Source organism: Lasioglossum baleicum, chromosome 6 (assembly GCF_051020765.1).
Source record: "Lasioglossum baleicum chromosome 6, iyLasBale1, whole genome shotgun sequence".
Taxonomy (NCBI): Eukaryota; Metazoa; Arthropoda; class Insecta; order Hymenoptera; family Halictidae; genus Lasioglossum; species Lasioglossum baleicum.
Window position 1 is genome coordinate 13,344,473 of NC_134934.1, and position 16,953 is coordinate 13,361,425.

The 16,953-nt window shown below is 37.4% G+C and overlaps 2 protein-coding genes across 7 annotated transcripts in view; both read right to left on the reverse strand.

Annotated features, from left to right (window-relative positions):
• Positions 1-282: 282 nt before the first annotated feature.
• LOC143209493 (inositol-tetrakisphosphate 1-kinase) lies at positions 283-3,022 on the reverse strand. 4 transcript variants are annotated; one of them, XM_076425194.1, is made up of 6 exons: positions 2,879-3,022; positions 2,263-2,800; positions 2,036-2,123; positions 1,821-1,962; positions 1,155-1,291; positions 283-1,078 (listed from the first exon to the last, which is right to left on the reverse strand). In XM_076425194.1, the coding sequence occupies exons 3-6, from the start codon at positions 2,045-2,047 to the stop codon at positions 491-493; spliced, it is 879 nt and encodes a 292-aa protein (XP_076281309.1). In that variant the 5' UTR covers positions 2,048-2,123; positions 2,263-2,800; positions 2,879-3,022; the 3' UTR covers positions 283-490. The 4 variants fall into 4 exon arrangements, with proteins under 4 accessions (XP_076281309.1, XP_076281306.1, XP_076281310.1 ...); XM_076425191.1 differs by having other exon boundaries at positions 2,025-2,123; positions 2,879-3,021; XM_076425195.1 differs by lacking the exon at positions 2,263-2,800 and having other exon boundaries at positions 2,826-3,022.
• The window catches only part of LOC143209473 (uncharacterized), an 85,072-nt gene continuing 71,063 nt past the window's right edge, over positions 2,945-16,953 (reverse strand). For 2 of the 3 annotated variants that reach the window (XM_076425142.1, XM_076425141.1), the window contains exons 4-9: positions 11,398-11,668; positions 10,201-10,367; positions 6,282-10,127; positions 5,469-5,505; positions 5,222-5,392; positions 2,945-3,086 (exon numbers count right to left, since the gene is read on the reverse strand). In XM_076425142.1, the coding sequence (XP_076281257.1) occupies positions 3,057-3,086; positions 5,222-5,392; positions 5,469-5,505; positions 6,282-10,127; positions 10,201-10,367; positions 11,398-11,668 (4,522 nt within the window). In that variant the 3' untranslated portion in view covers positions 2,945-3,056. Of the gene's footprint in view, positions 3,087-5,221; positions 5,393-5,468; positions 5,506-6,281; positions 10,128-10,200; positions 10,368-11,397; positions 11,669-11,744; positions 12,228-16,953 lie in introns of those variants that run through there. The other variant, XM_076425143.1, reaches the window with a different exon arrangement.

Here is a 16,953-nt window from a genome sequence, read left to right on the forward strand (position 1 = left end):
CGAAAATCAGTAAAGTAAAATATAAATGTTACAATGATTAATAGCTTTGTCGTTATTACATGTTCGTAATATTTCGTTATTGACTTTCCGATAAAAATGTAATTTTTTCTTCCATCACTGTAAACACTGCACAAGTGAAAAGTATTTGATTTGTGGCAGTTCGCGCTACATGTATTTGTCACTACGATGAATACATTTATTAAAACGATCCAGTGTGAACAACGAACAAATTCATTTCTTTCAACAACTGTATAAGGAAGTAAAAAAATAAGTGAAAAAATGTACAAAAGAAATAAATATTTTTTATTGCAAAACGGAGATCTAATACAACAACTGAAACAGCTGTCTTTGAATCGTGTTCTATTGTAAAAAAAAAGGTGTATTATTTCTTCAAACAATACCACTTTGTACTTGATAGAATATAACGAACCGGGATATCAATTTCATAATTATCCGTTCTCTTATAATTTATACCTGCTGGTTTTATATTTTATTTCATTGTTTTCGTAGAACTTTTCTTTTTCTCGTCGCTTTCGAAACCAGAATCTAGATCATCGCTCAGACACTTTTTTAATGAGTAGCTTTTAGAAATTTGTTGCGCGTCCGTGTGTTCTACTAACAATTTTCTAATGCATCCTATTAACTGTTCGAAAAAGTTTGGATAGCCTACATATCCGGGAAATACGTTCACATCTATAATTGCGTATCTTCCGGTGTGATTTTCAATAACAACATCGACGCCGATCAAAAGGAGTCCGAAGAGTTCTGTAACTTTCTTTACAATTTTCTCTAACATTTCCTGTTTCGGTTTTACTGTTAATGGAATGTTTTCTTCCGATAAGATTGACCATTTCGACTGAGAACCACTCTTAAATATATTAAGCGAGTTGAAAAATATAGTGTTTAACGAAGTACAGTCTTCTTCATAAAAATTCTTGAAACTGGGCCTCTCGTCTACGTGAAAATGTTCACGGACTATGTATATTTTGTAAACGATTGCATTGTGGTTGATGAACTCTTGCGCCACGCAAGGTGGTTGACAATCATTCAAACCTTCCTCATTGAAAATTACCATCAGCTGCAAAATATAAATTGAAATTGATACGTGTTCAGCATTACAAGCATAGTTTTCTATAAAGGAATAACATGCTTACTTTATGTGCATCGCTAGAACCCTGAGCGATAAGCGGTTTGCAGATTACTGGGAACTTAATATTTGCCTTTTTTAACAGTGATATATTTTCAACAGTATCTTTGCTTTTAATCTCTACGAACTTCGGAGTAAATACATCTAGAAAGTAAAAGCAGAAAATTCATTCGGTTCGCAATTTAGTATTGTACGCCTTGACAATTAGTTAACATGTTCCGTGCTGAGCCATTTTCACTCGGCAACTAAACAAATTTATGTACTTTGTTCTACACTGCATTTTTTATAATGCCTTATTCTTTTGGTGGAAACATTCTGCAGTGTTAAACTTGTTATAAAAAGTTCATCGATACATTATTCGATATTAACATCGTTTGACAACAACATTAGCCGACTATGTCTAATTCTTTTTGAACATTTTTTTTGTACAACAAATAACTTACGAGTTATTTGAGATCATTACGTTACGAGACCCACCCTGTATAGATAGATACAACAGTAAAAGTGTCAGTGCAGAATAGTTAAAGAAAAAAATGTCAGTACCATCTTTAGAAACAATGTTACTATCGGATAATACTGTTGTTGACTAAAATCATTTAGTCAAAGTTATTGTCGGTACCATTGGCAGTACACGTGACACGGAACATGTTAAGAAACATATTGTTCAGTTTACCATTGAATTGTACATGTTCTTGTATGAGTTCGTAGTATTTATAACGATTTATTAAAATCTTAATATTGTCCAAAGGATCAATAACTATAATTTTAGGGTGTCGACAGAAGAACTCTTCAATTTTTGAGATAAGTGCTTTGGCCTGCAACAAAAACGAAATGGTTACACGAGTTCCGGTTAAAGATTCAACAAATTTTATCATACATTTTGATCACCATTTTCTGCATGCGCTAGTTTATGTGTCAATTTATGTATAAAAACATGAAATGGTCCCTGAGATTCAAGATCAGAGTTTATGTCGATCTGAAAGCAATACATTAGTTCAAAGAACATATCGTTAGCTGTAATGGAAATATATGTTTTATTTCTCAGTAGAGCTGACTAGCTGCGTACGAAGTTAGAATCGTTCGATAGTAATAGAACAGAGATAACATTTATTTACCATTTTTAATTGAAACCCTTCGGCTTCGCACAAATTGTAAAAATGATTCCAATTGAACTTCTGTCGTTTTTTCTCGGATATCCAATAACCGATCACATATTTTTCGCACATTTTCTTTTCCATTTACTGTTCCGTTACGACGAATAAAGTATTTATCCATTAAAATGTATGCAATACATTATTTCAACAATCGCCTTACGTGAACTAATAATTGAATTTCCGTGTTCTTCTACAAGACTCTCCCTTTAACAAGTAATCTCATATTTTCGTCGAAATGTGAGGTTATGTCTGTGACATTTAGAAAAAAAATCATCTGTCACGGTATTATTACGTTCTTCGAATTCTTAACTATTTCACGGTCCTTATTTATAGAATGTTCATTCTTGTATATTCAAACTCGAAGCACAAACACTATTCGTACGATTTCCGTCCATACCTTAGACCATATATATTTACTCTATGGTCCATACATGCGATAAACGATCATAGGTTAGCAAGATAACAGTGATAGCCACAATCTATAGAGTTATTATTTTTCCTGTGAATCATACACACATACATACTTTCATCGTTCGCCGGTATATGATAAAAACACTTCAACAACAAATTGATTTACAATGTATCGGTGCAGTTATTAGTCATCTTCTCCTATTTATGTGGAAGCACGAGTAATCTGGAATACGTCACCGTCATTGCATCTTCAAGTGCAATACATGCGAAGACAGACGTAGGTGTAAGTGATTTGCAGCAATACTCGTCCAACGTCCAACGCACTTTTCGTCAAAGCAGCAACTTCAAATTTCCCCCATACTCTGTACCAACGACTAAAAAAATATTCAAAAATGTACTAAATAAGTATACGAACACGGTATCTGCACGGTATCTAAATAATTCATTTACAATTATTTTCGAATATATAGTAACAATCTTATATCGCATCATTATGAAATTTTTATTTTGTTACGTTTAACAAATCTGATTGTAGGCAAAAAAGAAAGTGGAAATTCTGTAGAATTTTATATTTTAGTAGTGTCTGTGTGTGTGAACATTTTTAAAAACCATAAATGCATGAAGATCCGCAGTCTAGAGTCTAGATATATGATTAGTAGATATATATACATTACTGTGCACAAGAAAGAAGCACTCGGCTGTAAAAAAAACAAATAAGAACACAGTAATTTAAGTTTTGAAAATGAATAGTTCTGAGAATATATATATGTGTTATTGTGGATTATCTAATACTTTAAATGCAATAAATCAATCATTGTACAATACAATTTCTACATAAAGATATTGTTTGCTATTATATCTTGTAATTATACCGGGTGCTATATTCTTTCTTCTGCACAGTAGTGTATATACCCAGCTAACCAGGCGTGCCTTGGGCAAGCCGTGCCTAGGGCACAGATCGGCAAATCATTGTCCAATCTACGCTCGGAGGTGCTCAAGTCCCGATTGGCTTAATTTTGGACGACCGTAGGACCAGGGTTTGGACATGGGCATGAGGTCGGCATCAGGTCGGCACGAATCGGCCGAATGTGCCTTTGTGGCAGCACTGTCGCACTGATGTACCGCATGCCGAATATCGTTTTACAGGTGAAACAAACAATTCCAATGCCGCTTTTGCAAAATTCACATGTTTTTCTATAAGCGAGGGTGAAACTAATATCCTAATCGCGATATGGAGCAACAAAAAATGAGTATACACATTCGGAGCTAATATCCCGTACATTACTACCGGGCCGGTATATAAGAGAAATTGGCGAAAAAAAAAATACAAATTTTATTTATTTCTCACATTTGTTATTTTTCCTAGGCTGCGGATCTTTATGCGAAATAAAAATTGTCTGCATCGATTGCAAGAGACATAATCTAAAATTTGCATTGCCGTACAATTTTCTTTACAGTTCAATTTCAACTAATTGAATACACTTATATTTTAAAGATGATAAATAAAAATGATTTTATCATCTCCGCGCGAATGGCAGTACTCGATAAGTACTGTCCATCTGATTTTTCTAGACGCCCGAGGCCAATAGAAGAATATTCAACTTTTAAAGCGACCGAGTTTCGCCAATTTCTCTTATATACCGGCCCGGTAGTAATGTACGGGATATTAGCTCCGAATGTGTATACTCATTTTTTGTTGCTCCATATCGCGATTAGGATATTAGTTTCACCCTCGCTTATAGAAAAACATGTGAATTTTGCAAAAGCGGCATTGGAATTGTTTGTTTCACCTGTAAAACGATATTCGGCATGCGGTACATCAGTGCGACAGTGCTGCCACAAAGGCACATTCGGCCGATTCGTGCCGACCTGATGCCGACCTCATGCCCATGTCCAAACTCTGGTCCTACGGTCGACACTAGCTCGGCATATGCGCGCACAGGAGGTCGACCAAATTTAGATTTTTGGTTGGCTGGGTATGTTTGAAATTCCAAGTCTGGTATTTTACATACAACGTTTTGTAACAATGTTATACATATACAGGGTGTTCATTTGAAAACTTTCCAACCGAATATCTCGTAAAGTATGAAAGATATTAAAAAAGTGTAAAACACGTGTCCAAGGATTTCGAGGGAGCAGTATTTAGATTTTTTTGGGTGGCGTTTTCAAGGACACTTGAAGGTCAACTTTGTTTTTGCAAATGGAAACCTATATTTTTTATTATACGATCTTAGTGTACGTAAGAAGACCAGCAATTTTCGTAGGATACTTTTTTTTATTCGCGCACTTTTCCATCCGCAGGTTTCCATTTGAAAAAACAAAGTTGACCTTAAAAACGCCACCCAAATAAAAAAACTGATACTGCCCCCCTCTTTCCCCCTCGAAATCCTTGAACACGTGTTTTACACTTTTTTAATACCTTTCATACTTTTCGAGATATTTGGCTGGAAAGTTTTCAAATGAACACAAATTAAAAGACTCACTGATGCTGGAGAACTTGTACACTTACTTTCGAGGACTCGCTCCATAAAGTCAACGTCTCTTTTGTCACGAAAACTGTAATGATATTGTCTTGTTCGTCGGTATTTAACATTTTAATTTCGCCCAGAGAACAGGAACCGGAACTAGGCACGAACAATTCGCCCTCGGAGCGGGAAGTGTCCGAAGATACTGTTTCAATCTGATATAATGAAACGTGTTTAACATAAAGAATTTTTATGTGTATAAAATATTTTAAACATTTTTATTAATGTTACCTTCGTTGAGACTGTTGCAGGCGCATCTTTGGATGTCCTAAAATAAATAAACCCGGGAGATTATTATATGAGGAAGAAATTTCAATCGTAGTTTGATAGAAAGTTACATTAATATACGGTTTAATCGAAAATACTGCTTTTCATTCAATTCTATTTAGATCAGTTATGACTCGTGAAGTTTAAACAGTATTATTTTCAATAATTCCTTTGAACATTTTTTCATGTGGTTTATAATAATGCTACGGTAAACTTAATGTATACTCTCAAGTTTTAATCGTTGTATTTAACAATTACTGGTCTAATTAATACAGGTTTTGCACTCTGAATTCACCCTTTTGCAACTCAAATTCAACCTTTCGAAAACTATTGTTAAAGTAAGTTTTTCTAAAGAAAAATCAAATCATATCGTAAAGTAATTGTTAAAAAATTCAAAATTTTATTTATTGCAAAGATGTACATACAAGGCGATAACTTTTTAAATATTGGACCATATACGATTTGAACTTTCTTTAGAAGTTAGACAAGTGAAACAAATTTTTGAAAAAAATTGCAAGTTGTCGGAATTGCAGAGAAAATACTAAAAGTTGTATTTTGCAACTTTTTTAACTTTTAATTAAACATATTCTGAAAATTTCGTCAAAATCGGCCGACAGTTTTTCACGATTTTCAGTCTCTAACTGCAATAAATCTTAGGATTCTTACATATTTCAATGTTTGTCGTTTTCTCCCGCATTGAATTTGGAGTGCAAAACCTATAAACAATTTGGTACGAATAGATATATAAATATAACGAAAAGAGAATCGTTTGCGCACCTAACATCCTGCTGGACCAGACTTGAATAATTCGTGGCGTGTGCGGAATGTAAGAGTTGTTCGCGCATCTCTTCGTACAAGTGTGAAAGGATCTTCTCTTTTTGAAACATGCGACGTTTTTCGTGATTCATTTCCGTAAATTGATCGGTGTCCTTTATCTGGCCGGTTGACTCCTTCGTGTTTAATACTTTCGTCTCGCTTCTCGAAGAGGATCGAAGAGATACGCAATCGCGCAAAGAATCGGAAGATGATGCCCTTCGAACATTGTCATAAGATTTAGCCTGGTCCAAACGCGACTCGATTTTCTCATTTTCAACTATGGGATTCGGTTTACTCGAAGAATGATCGTTCGAAGAACCGCGTGACCTCGTACTTCCGATTCCTTCGCTTTTCGCTGATGAATTATTCGTCGATGAATTAGATATATTTTCACTGGTCTTCGCTGTTTTCTTATCGACGATGTTTGAAACGTCTCTCGAGGAAGCTAAACTTCCATTATTACTTCCTTTCTGCTCCAAATATTCGCAGCTTTTTACATCATTATTTTCCCCATTTCTTGTTCTTAAAAGTTCTCCGAACGACTCAATATTCGAACGAATTTTTCTCGGCTCGGCGCACGAGAGTTCCTGGTTCAAGCAGGATGATGCTGTTTGTTCAGAGTTTGAAGATCGACTGATGGGCTTATCGATCAAGTCAGAGTTAATATTTTCACGAGTGGATTTACCGTTAGCATATTTCTCGGTAATCTTTTCATCGATCTTAATGATTTCCGTTGCATCAGCTTCGAATCCCGTTCCCAAGCATTCTTTCTCGGATTCGTTATCAGTTTTCAAGCGCGCGGTATCTATCTCGTGAATGTTCGATTCAACATTGTTCGCGGACACATTCTCCGTGATCAGTAACTCGATATTCTGCGGCGAACCAATCGCACCGTTCTGAAAATGCTGCAGCAAGTTTTTCACCAATATTGGTATCATTTCGTCGACGTTGAACGTATGCTTCAACGTTTCTTCGAAGCCGACTTTTGTTTCCGTTTGTTTCCTTTCGACGTCTCGCACGAACGCCATATTCGATCGCGGACTCGGAACTTCGGCAACGTTATTATCCGCAACTTTTGAAATCGTTTCTATTCGATGTTCATCGACATTCTGCGCGTCCATGCTCGAAAACGAAAGGTTTACGGAGGAAGTCATGCTCGAGCTTTCATCTCTCGTCTGAAAAACGACGGATTCTCGTGGACGAGACACTGTGAAAAAGTTCGCGTACGTTTCTTCGACGTGTCTTAAAATCTTCTTGCTGTCGCTTTCTGTTAATTTCGCTCCCCCGTTCGATAATATTCTCGAATCAACTCGCAACGGTGTTTTGTACGAGTTTCTCGGGAGGACAGATTTATTTCTCGAATCGCTTTTAGCTCTAGATTGGCGTGCTTCGTTCATGCGTTTGTTCTTTACAACTGCGCGATCCCTAATCGAATCTTTACTTCGCATGTAATTGCAAGAATTTCTCTTCGGCGTCTCAAACTTTTCTCGTGTCGGTCGAGTCGAATTTCGAGGCTCGTCGCTCTCCGAGGTTTCGTCTTTTCGCAAAAATTCTGCGAGTTCTGGCCGCGATAAATATCTGTCGATTGCTCTTACCGATCGCGCAGCATCAGCGATTGTTTTATCGTAAGCGAGCAGTACATCGTCTAATTCGTCGATGGACGGATAGTACAACTCATCGTCGTCGTCATTTTCATGACCGAAACCTTCGCCGGAAGTATCCATTCTCGAGGACTCAAGAAGACTAGAATTTTCTACAGTTTGCTCGTTCCGATTACAATATTTCGGATGTACACTTGCAAAACGTTGATCAATCATTTGACCATGTTTGTATCCGCGATTCTCCTCATCGCGAACTTCTCTCTTATCGCGCGGCGACAAAAGGACCGTGCGAATTTCAGTTTCTCTCCTCAAGATACTTTCGTCGTCAGATTCGACGAATGCTGATCCTCTCGCGTCTCGTTTCAAAACTGAACCCTTCTCAATGTTTTCTTCAACCACTTCGTTGAGACGCGCTTGCCTCGGCTCACTCTGATTACAATATTTGCGATGAAGACTTGAAAAAAGTTGATCAACGACTTTACCATGTTTGTATTCGCGATTCTCTTCGTCGTGAACTTCCTTCTTCCTCGTAGTGCGCGGCGACAAAAGGACCTGGCGAATTTCGATTTCTTTCTTCAAGATACTTTCGTCGTCAGATTCGATGGATGTTGACCCTTTTGTATCAAGATTTAAGACTGGACCCTTCTCAATGTTTTCTGCAACCACTTCGTTGGAACGCGCTTGCTTCTGCTGACTCTGATTAGAATTTTTGCGATGAACACTTGCCATACGTTGATCAATGATTTTACCATGTTTGTATTCGCGATCACGAACTTCCTTTCTCCTCTTATCGCGCGGCGACAAAAGCACCTGGCCAATTTCAATTTCTCTCTTCAAGATACTTTCGTCGTCGGGTTCGACGGATACCGATCCTCCTGCATCTAGTTTCAAAACTGATCCCTTCTCAATGTTTTCTTCAACCACTTCGTCGAGACATGCTTGCTTCAGCTCATTCTGATCACAATATTTGCGATGAAGACTTGCAAAACGTTGATCAACGTTTTTACCATGCATGTATTCGCGATTCTCTTCGTCCTGAACTTCCTTTTTCCTCTTCTCGCGCGGCGACAAAAGGTCCTGGCGCATTTCAATTTCTCTCTTCAAGATACTGTCGTCGCCAGATTCGACGGATGTTGATCTTTTTCTATCTAGTTTTAAGATTGGACCCTCATCAATGTTTTCTTTAACCACCTGATTTAGCTCACTCTGATTACAATATTTACGATGAAGACTTGCAAAACGTTGATCAACGAGTTTACTATGTTTGTATTCGCGATTCAGAAGGTCCTGGCGCATTTCAATTCCTCTCTTCAAGATACTTTCGCCGCCAGATTCGACGGATGTTGATCCTTTTCTACGCAGTTTTAAGATCGGGCCATCAATGTTTTCCGCAACCACTTCGTTGAAACGCACTTGCTTCTGCTCACTGTTGCTACTGGAAGCAGCTTCTTCTGTCGTTCCGTCGTCTGTCCGTTGTTGGGATGTCTTAATTTCCACTTGGATTTCCCGATTTTGCGATTTTTCATGGACGTCTCCGACGTCATGTCTCCCCTCACCGGATGCTACCAAAATTCCCGCTGATCTTCTTCTCGAAAGTGAACTGTGCGAGGAGTCTTCGGGGCTACTTTCAATTTCGTTCGTAGCTTTTCCATTCTTCTCGCTCTGGGTTTCACTCGATCTTTTGTTGCTCGCGGCGTCTTTGGGCTCTTCGAATATCTTCACAAACTTTTCTTTGCGAACCTGAGTTTTAGTTCCACGATCGTGGGAAACTATGTAAGTTCCAACGTTTACGTTCTCTCGGACGAAAGATGGATCAGGCGATATGTGAATGCTCTCGAGATTCTGAGCCGTCAAATGCCTTTCGATGTTCACCGATGGACACGTTTGAACGGAGAAACTGTTCATCTTCGCGTTTCTTTCGTTGTTTGGTATTTCATGGGGATCATCGGCTCTCCCTTTGTTTTCTGTATCCACCGTCGAAATCCCTAGATTCTGAATTCCAAACAGGCCGCACCACGGGAATTCCTTGTAGCGTTCTTCGAATCTTTTGAATTTCGGCGCGGAGAAATCGACGATTCTCTTCGGTTTCTCTGGAACCCTTCTTTCGTCATTTACGCCGTTCGCCTCTTGAAATTTATTAGCTACACGCTCCCGGACATATAACAGTTGATCATTTTCGTCGTCTAACGATATTTCATTCGAATACCTGCAAACAATTGAACGTTATTCGAATTCCTAGCTTGTTTAATGTAAAGATAACGCAGTGTATGAGAACTCACGCGTTCACAGGCGTCTGTAAACCACTGCAATCACCGACCATTTTAATTGCTTTGATCTGGATCTGCGCATCTTTCACCAATCTCTCTAAGTCTTCGAGCGCTGCCGATGTTTCCGGACTAAGAACCGGGGAGACCGGAAGTATCGCGGTCGATCTTTTAGTATCCGGCTGTAACAGAAAGGTTACGAATTCTCACCGACAATCTTTATGCCTTTGAAAAGTTATTATTATAAATGTTTAGTAATTGATTAGATACTGACATATTTAACAAAATGACCGGTTCCAGATTTTTTATTTTACGATTATTGATATAATAAAAATAATTTCATAAGAAATGATTGTATAGATAACTTTAGTGGAGCACATATTACAATAGGAGCTGCACAAAGTCTAAATAAAATCAATCTTGTCATTTTTATAAGGGAACATATATATATTTACCAGTTACTTTTATGGTTCGGTAGGTTTAGTGTTAATAATGATGTAGGGACCAGTCGAGGAAACTCGAAGTCCTTGTAAAATAACTAAGCGTGCAAAAACAGCTGAACACGATTTATGGTGTGCGTGACTAGACAAAGCCATTTTTCAGAGAGCTGTTTAGTTTCAGAGTCTGGCAGGATTTTAGTTTTCGTTAGTCACAGTTTCAATAGCGGCATACGGGTACCATAAACCGTGGAGGGTCGAAGGAAGGACCTTCGACGAGAGGGCAGCGATCGTCCGCGACCGGAAGAGCCCAACGTGGGTAAGGTCTGGAGGAAACCAGCGTTATTTGAAAGGGATTTTTCCAGTAGCGCGTTATAACTAGTTGGGGCCTTGGGCAAAGTAGAATTTCGGGGCCCCTAACCCCAACGAAATAACTTTCTGAGAAAAACGTAGAATTTTGATCTTGGTTTGTGTTCGGGGCCCCCTTTTGCTTGGGGCCCCCGGGCATTTGCCCAAGTTGCCCATAGGGTAACGTGCCACTGGATTTTTCCCTTCCACTAAAAAGACAAGGACAGAGACACATAGAATATGAAAATATAACCCCCCCCCCAATCACAAGTCTATAAGTTTTTGAAAGTTTCCCCTATTAAACACTGATGCTCATTACGTAAGAAATAGTTTTTGCGTCACAATAACCTAATAGAAATACATAAAATTTGCCAAATTGTTGAGAATTATATAATATTTTCTGAAAAATGATTTAATTATAAATTACCTGGTCATCGTTAACGGGAGTCGCAGGTGTTGTTGGAACTTTTCTGGCGCTCCTAATGGCGTCGGTCTTGGAACCGGAAGTTTTCGATGTAATAAGTTTAACACGACTCCTGTCGGATTGAGCCTCATTTTTCCGAGGCTGCGTCGGTTCACGAGTTTTGCAATAACAATCGCATGACGACTGAGAATGCATTTTCGATTGACAAGGGATTGATGAAGGAATCACGGGTTCGTTTCGTAAGTCCAAGTACTCTAAAGCGTCGTGGTTATTTCTGAAACATAAATTACAATTCTTTATTAGCAGATTTAATGTTTTATTTCAATCATATACATATTTTAATCAATTACTTCAATTGTGTAATAAAACGGATTTTTCGGTTGTCGTTTTTTCTAAGGCAGTGCTTCCCAACCTTTTTATCGCCGCGGACCGGTCAACGTTTGATAATTTTACCGCGGCCTGCTGACGGGGGGGGGGGGGGGGACGTTGATTGTTTATATTTTAAATTATTTTGATTTAATAATTTTAATTTAATTGTATTTAATTTTCCTTGGGCGGCCCAGTACCATTGGATCCACGGACCGGGGGTTGGGGACCACTGTTCTAAGGGATGAAATTCATGCAAGACTTCGTTGTCTAATTATATTATATACATACACGTGGTGATAAAATGAAAAAGGAGAATTGAAAACGAAAAAGGGGAGACACACGCGTACTTTCTTATTTTAATAATATATTTTAACAATTACTTTAATCATGTAATAAAACGGATTTTTCGGTTGTCGTTCTTTGTAACAAGGGAAGGACCCCAAGTGTCCGACTTCGATTTTGATAATGTTTTGTGAGACGATGGTATATGGATGCCTAATGATGTCTGCAAGATATTAGGTGTAGTTACGCAATAGTTTTAAAGATATAAACAATTAAACTTTCATACCTTGTTGATATACTATGAGTAACTACACCTAATATTTTGCAGACGTCATTAGGGATCCATATACCATCGTCTCACAAAAGATTATCAAAATCGAAGTCGGACACTTGGGGTCCTTCCCTTGTAAGGGATGAAAAATAATGCGAGCATTCGTTGTATGTAGAACTATTATAGACAAACGTGGCGATAAAATGAAAAAGGAAAATTGAAAGCGAAAGGGGAGACGCGCGTACCAGGGAAGACAAGTTCACGAACCAATGACAATAGAGTTACGAGTTTCTTTCGAGACGGGGTGGTTGCCCTCGGGCTTCCACCACCTCTTTCACGAGTGGAAAATCAACCCATCCCGTGCATTACGTTGTCAGCCATTCCACGGTCTATCATGGATACACCGAGAAATATCTTTACTATACATGTATAGTAAATATCGATCCTTAAAGGGAGCTGCTGTTTTCTTCCTGTTCGTATATCACATTCAAAAAATTACATAATCTTTATCCCACGTACCACCCACCACTTTCTGCTAAATGAAAAGGCAACAGAACATTACCATCGACTAATAAACCAATAATAACAGTATACGTAGGTAGAAGGATTCGTTTCGTTCAATAATAATTATTTGGATAAGTATTTCCTCCATTTTACAACGTACCATTCGTCCAAAGTATCAAAACGAAGAACAAAGAAAATTTTTATCGAAGAAGAACTGGGCAGAGGTCTAACAGGAGGTGTCATTTCACCTTTATTTAAAATGTACATTAGTCAGTTCGATATTTCATACATCTCTTTATGAAATTCTTGTATGGAATGTCTTAAAGACGTCCACTTTACATCTATTTTAGGTCCGAAAGTCTTGCATCCCAACAGTGTGGTTTTTACATCCCTTAATCTAGCAGTATTATCATTGGTATTATTTGTTCGAGTTACTGTTTTTGCTTCAATTTCAATTTCAATTCCAATTTGAATTCCAATTTTACTTCCCCCAATTTCAATTCCAAGTTCAATTCCAATTTCTATTTCAATTCCCATTTCAATTTTAATTCCAATTCGAATTTGAATTTGAATTTTTATTGTGATTTTAATTGTAATTGTAATTTTAAATTTTATAATTTTTATTGTGATTTTAATTGCAATTGTTACTTTTATTACACTTTTTATGTCAATTCCACATGCATTCTTCTGATAAAGCTAGGTTTAACTTTAAACTCGTTTTTGTCAAAATCTATTTTTACTCTTCCCTTCTTTTAACCTAATTAACATTTATGGACCTTTAAGACTTCTTAGGGACGTCTTACAGACTGTATAAGTTTATTAAAGATCAGTCTCTATCAGAGATCGTGGTATTGAATGTGTATTATTAACACACGTGTACAAAATGTATCGCATATATATTGTTTTATAAAAATTATAAAACTGAATTGATCTAGATTTTACACAATTTTTATAATAATACGTGCTCGAATAAAGAAATTTATCGAATGATTTCTAACGGAAGCATCTTTGTAATTTCAATAATTAAAAAATAAACAATGTGAAAGCGGTCATTTACATAGGTATATACACGTGAAATAGGGATCTCTACTTTCTATGTAGAATTAACGTACACTGCTGTGCAAAAGAAAGAAGCACCTGGCCATATTTAATAAGAAAGCGTAACAAATCAAATAAGAACACAGTAAGTTTTGAAAAAGGATTCCGCTGTTCAATTGCATAGTGTTATTACGGATTATCTAATACTTTAAATGCAATAAATCAATCATTGTACAATACAATTTCTACATAAAGATATTGTTTGTCATTATATCTTATAATTATACCGGGTCCTTCTTTCTTTTGCACCGCAGTGTATGTACTTGTTGATTGAATTCTACACTGAGCGAATAGCATTTCGCACGTAAAGTGTCGCTTTTTCTTCTGATAGAGAGTTCACAGAGTTCAAGTTACTATGTACTACAGTACAAGATGGCGGAAGGGACTTCCACTGGGTAAATTGTAGCGCGAAAATCGTGCACGATGACGTCGACATGTCTTGAACGGGCTTCCTGCTTTAATGTCCCCGCGAGCTCCGTGATCAATAATAATACGTCAAAGGTACGTAATCCGTGGCGTCTTTTAAAGAGGATGGATCGGTGTACGATCCATCGGCGTACCCATATATCACACATGGTGAGTCATCATATGAACACTTCGATCGGAACGCGTTATGAATAAAATTTTACCAAACCTTCTCCGAGTTCGCCAGATTTTTCAAGAATTCGTTAAAACTCATTTTCAGATTTCTTTTTTTACTTTAAGTTGAATTGATAATATTGAAGAATGTTTACTTCGGAAGTAAGAGTATCAGTGGCTTCTTCTTGGAAGCACATAATTAGACAGCTGATTTTATGCGTTTTATAACAAAAATGAGTAGATGTAATTTAAAACAGTAAAAACATTAGAAGAATTTCAAAATACTGTTATACATTTTCAACCTATATTAACCATACTATATGTATAAGAGAGAAAATAAATTTCTATTTCACTCGAGTTTGTTGCAATTCAGGTAGAAAGTTTTTATTTTGCATAAATACTCTTCCCCAAAACGTGGAAATGTTAAATTACATAGAAAAAAACAGTTGTGGGTTTAGCAGGTCGTTAGAGTAATTAATCTAATGATTATTGCGATGGATCTTGACTTATAAGTTCCACAGTGCCACAAATTGTTGAGGCGATATGCTCTTTAAGAGCTCTTAATGATCCTTTAACATTCTCTCCTATCTTAATTTACTCGCTCTTCATGATACGCTAATGATAACAACAACAACCACCCCTTTATTGCAACAAATTCCCTCTTACAAATAACGTAATACATAGTAGCGGTGCTATGGAACGTACACCGAAATCATAAGTACAGTGGGGTGTACAAAGTATATTCGTACATTTGTTAGAAACGAATAACTTTTTCAAAATTCGAGTCAACAGCTTGAGTTTTTTCAGACGTTAGAAGGATTAGTACAATGTAATTCATGAGGCTCTACCGAGGTGCGATTATTGCTAGTTGTAAACTTTTAATACTGTGTATATAAAGTACAATGTAATTTAAATACTGTGTATATAAAAAATACAATGTAATTCAAATACTGTATATATGTATACATAAAGTACGATGTAATTCAAATACTGTCTCTATAAAGTACAATGTATTTAAATTAGCAGAACTGTGGCGAATGGTCGCGTAGAATATTTCCGCGTGATGATTTCTTGCGAAATGACCCCCGCGAATGGCAGAATATGGCGATATCGGGCAGCAAGCGTGCACACACGTGCCATCGGAATCCTCGTCTCCTCGGATTAAGCACGTTTTCCCTGTATACGGTGTCCATCCTCTTTAACGCACGGACCCGTTGCGCAGACAGCGGAGCGTGGTTGGCATTCGAGCCGTCTGGGAGAGACAGATCAATATGCCGGTTTTCCCGTTTTCCTCGTCCTCGCCCCTTTCGGTTCCCTTTCAGCCCCCCTCACCGACACCCCCGCCCGGACCACCGAGCCGAACCTCGTTCTCTCTCTTTGGCCCACCTATCACACAACAGCTGAACATTGGCATTGATTTTCAAAGTTCAGGAAGTCTTCTGGAGCCGGGTGTTGTGACCAGACTACGTGTCGCGTGCACTCGCACACACCCCGGGCAGCAGGCACGCACCGATTGCAACGCGATGGATGAAAATGTATAATGCTCCAGATGAACTCGCCGCAAAAACTTAACCGTTCGCACTTGGACATTTTTCCCGACCTTGCATTATTCCATTTTACATGATTTTTTATTCCTTCATGGATACGAAATTGATATATGTAATACCTCGTACAATACTTAACCCTCAGCACTCGAGTGGCGACTCTTATATAAGTATACGTTTTTTCTGTCCGTAACCTTAAATGACCTTGAGTAATTATAGTCACTGAATTCGTAATGAAAGGAACTACCATCGTAGATGTTTAAGAAAGGGTGGTTCCATTTAAACAAATGAAAATGAGATTTCTAAAAGAAATGTAAAACAAACAAAAATCTTTTTGGAGTCGTACGAGCCTCATTTTACCATTCAACTTTGTCCTCAAGACATTTGATGTATCTTTGAAAACAAGAAAGATATTTGAGGTGATAACGTTAGGTGACTCACCCTGTATATAAAGGCACCACTAAAAATTGATATACCATTATTCGAAATATTCTTTACTAGATATGTCGATATCTAACTAATTATTAAACATTTAAGTATTGTCTAGGTCGGAAGAGATTTTCGAGTTATAAATTAGCTCCGACTGCAAAGGGTTAAACGTGTAGTAATTGATCAGATGCCAACATATTTAATAATGTGTGAACAATATTTTGAATAATGATCACAGCAATATTTAGTGATGACAAAGTAACTTTCTATTCAAGAAATGCAAGTATGCTTTTCTCGTTAAAAGTCATATTTGTTAAAGATTGTAATTTACATATTTAGAGTTAACGGACATTCGCTTGTATTTATTATTGGATTATTGCATTCGCTTGTATTATTGTTGTATTATTACTGTATTTTATATTATTGCACTGACTTATATTTTTCCTGTAAAGCGAAATAAACCCGGGAGGGTTTAAAATGCTT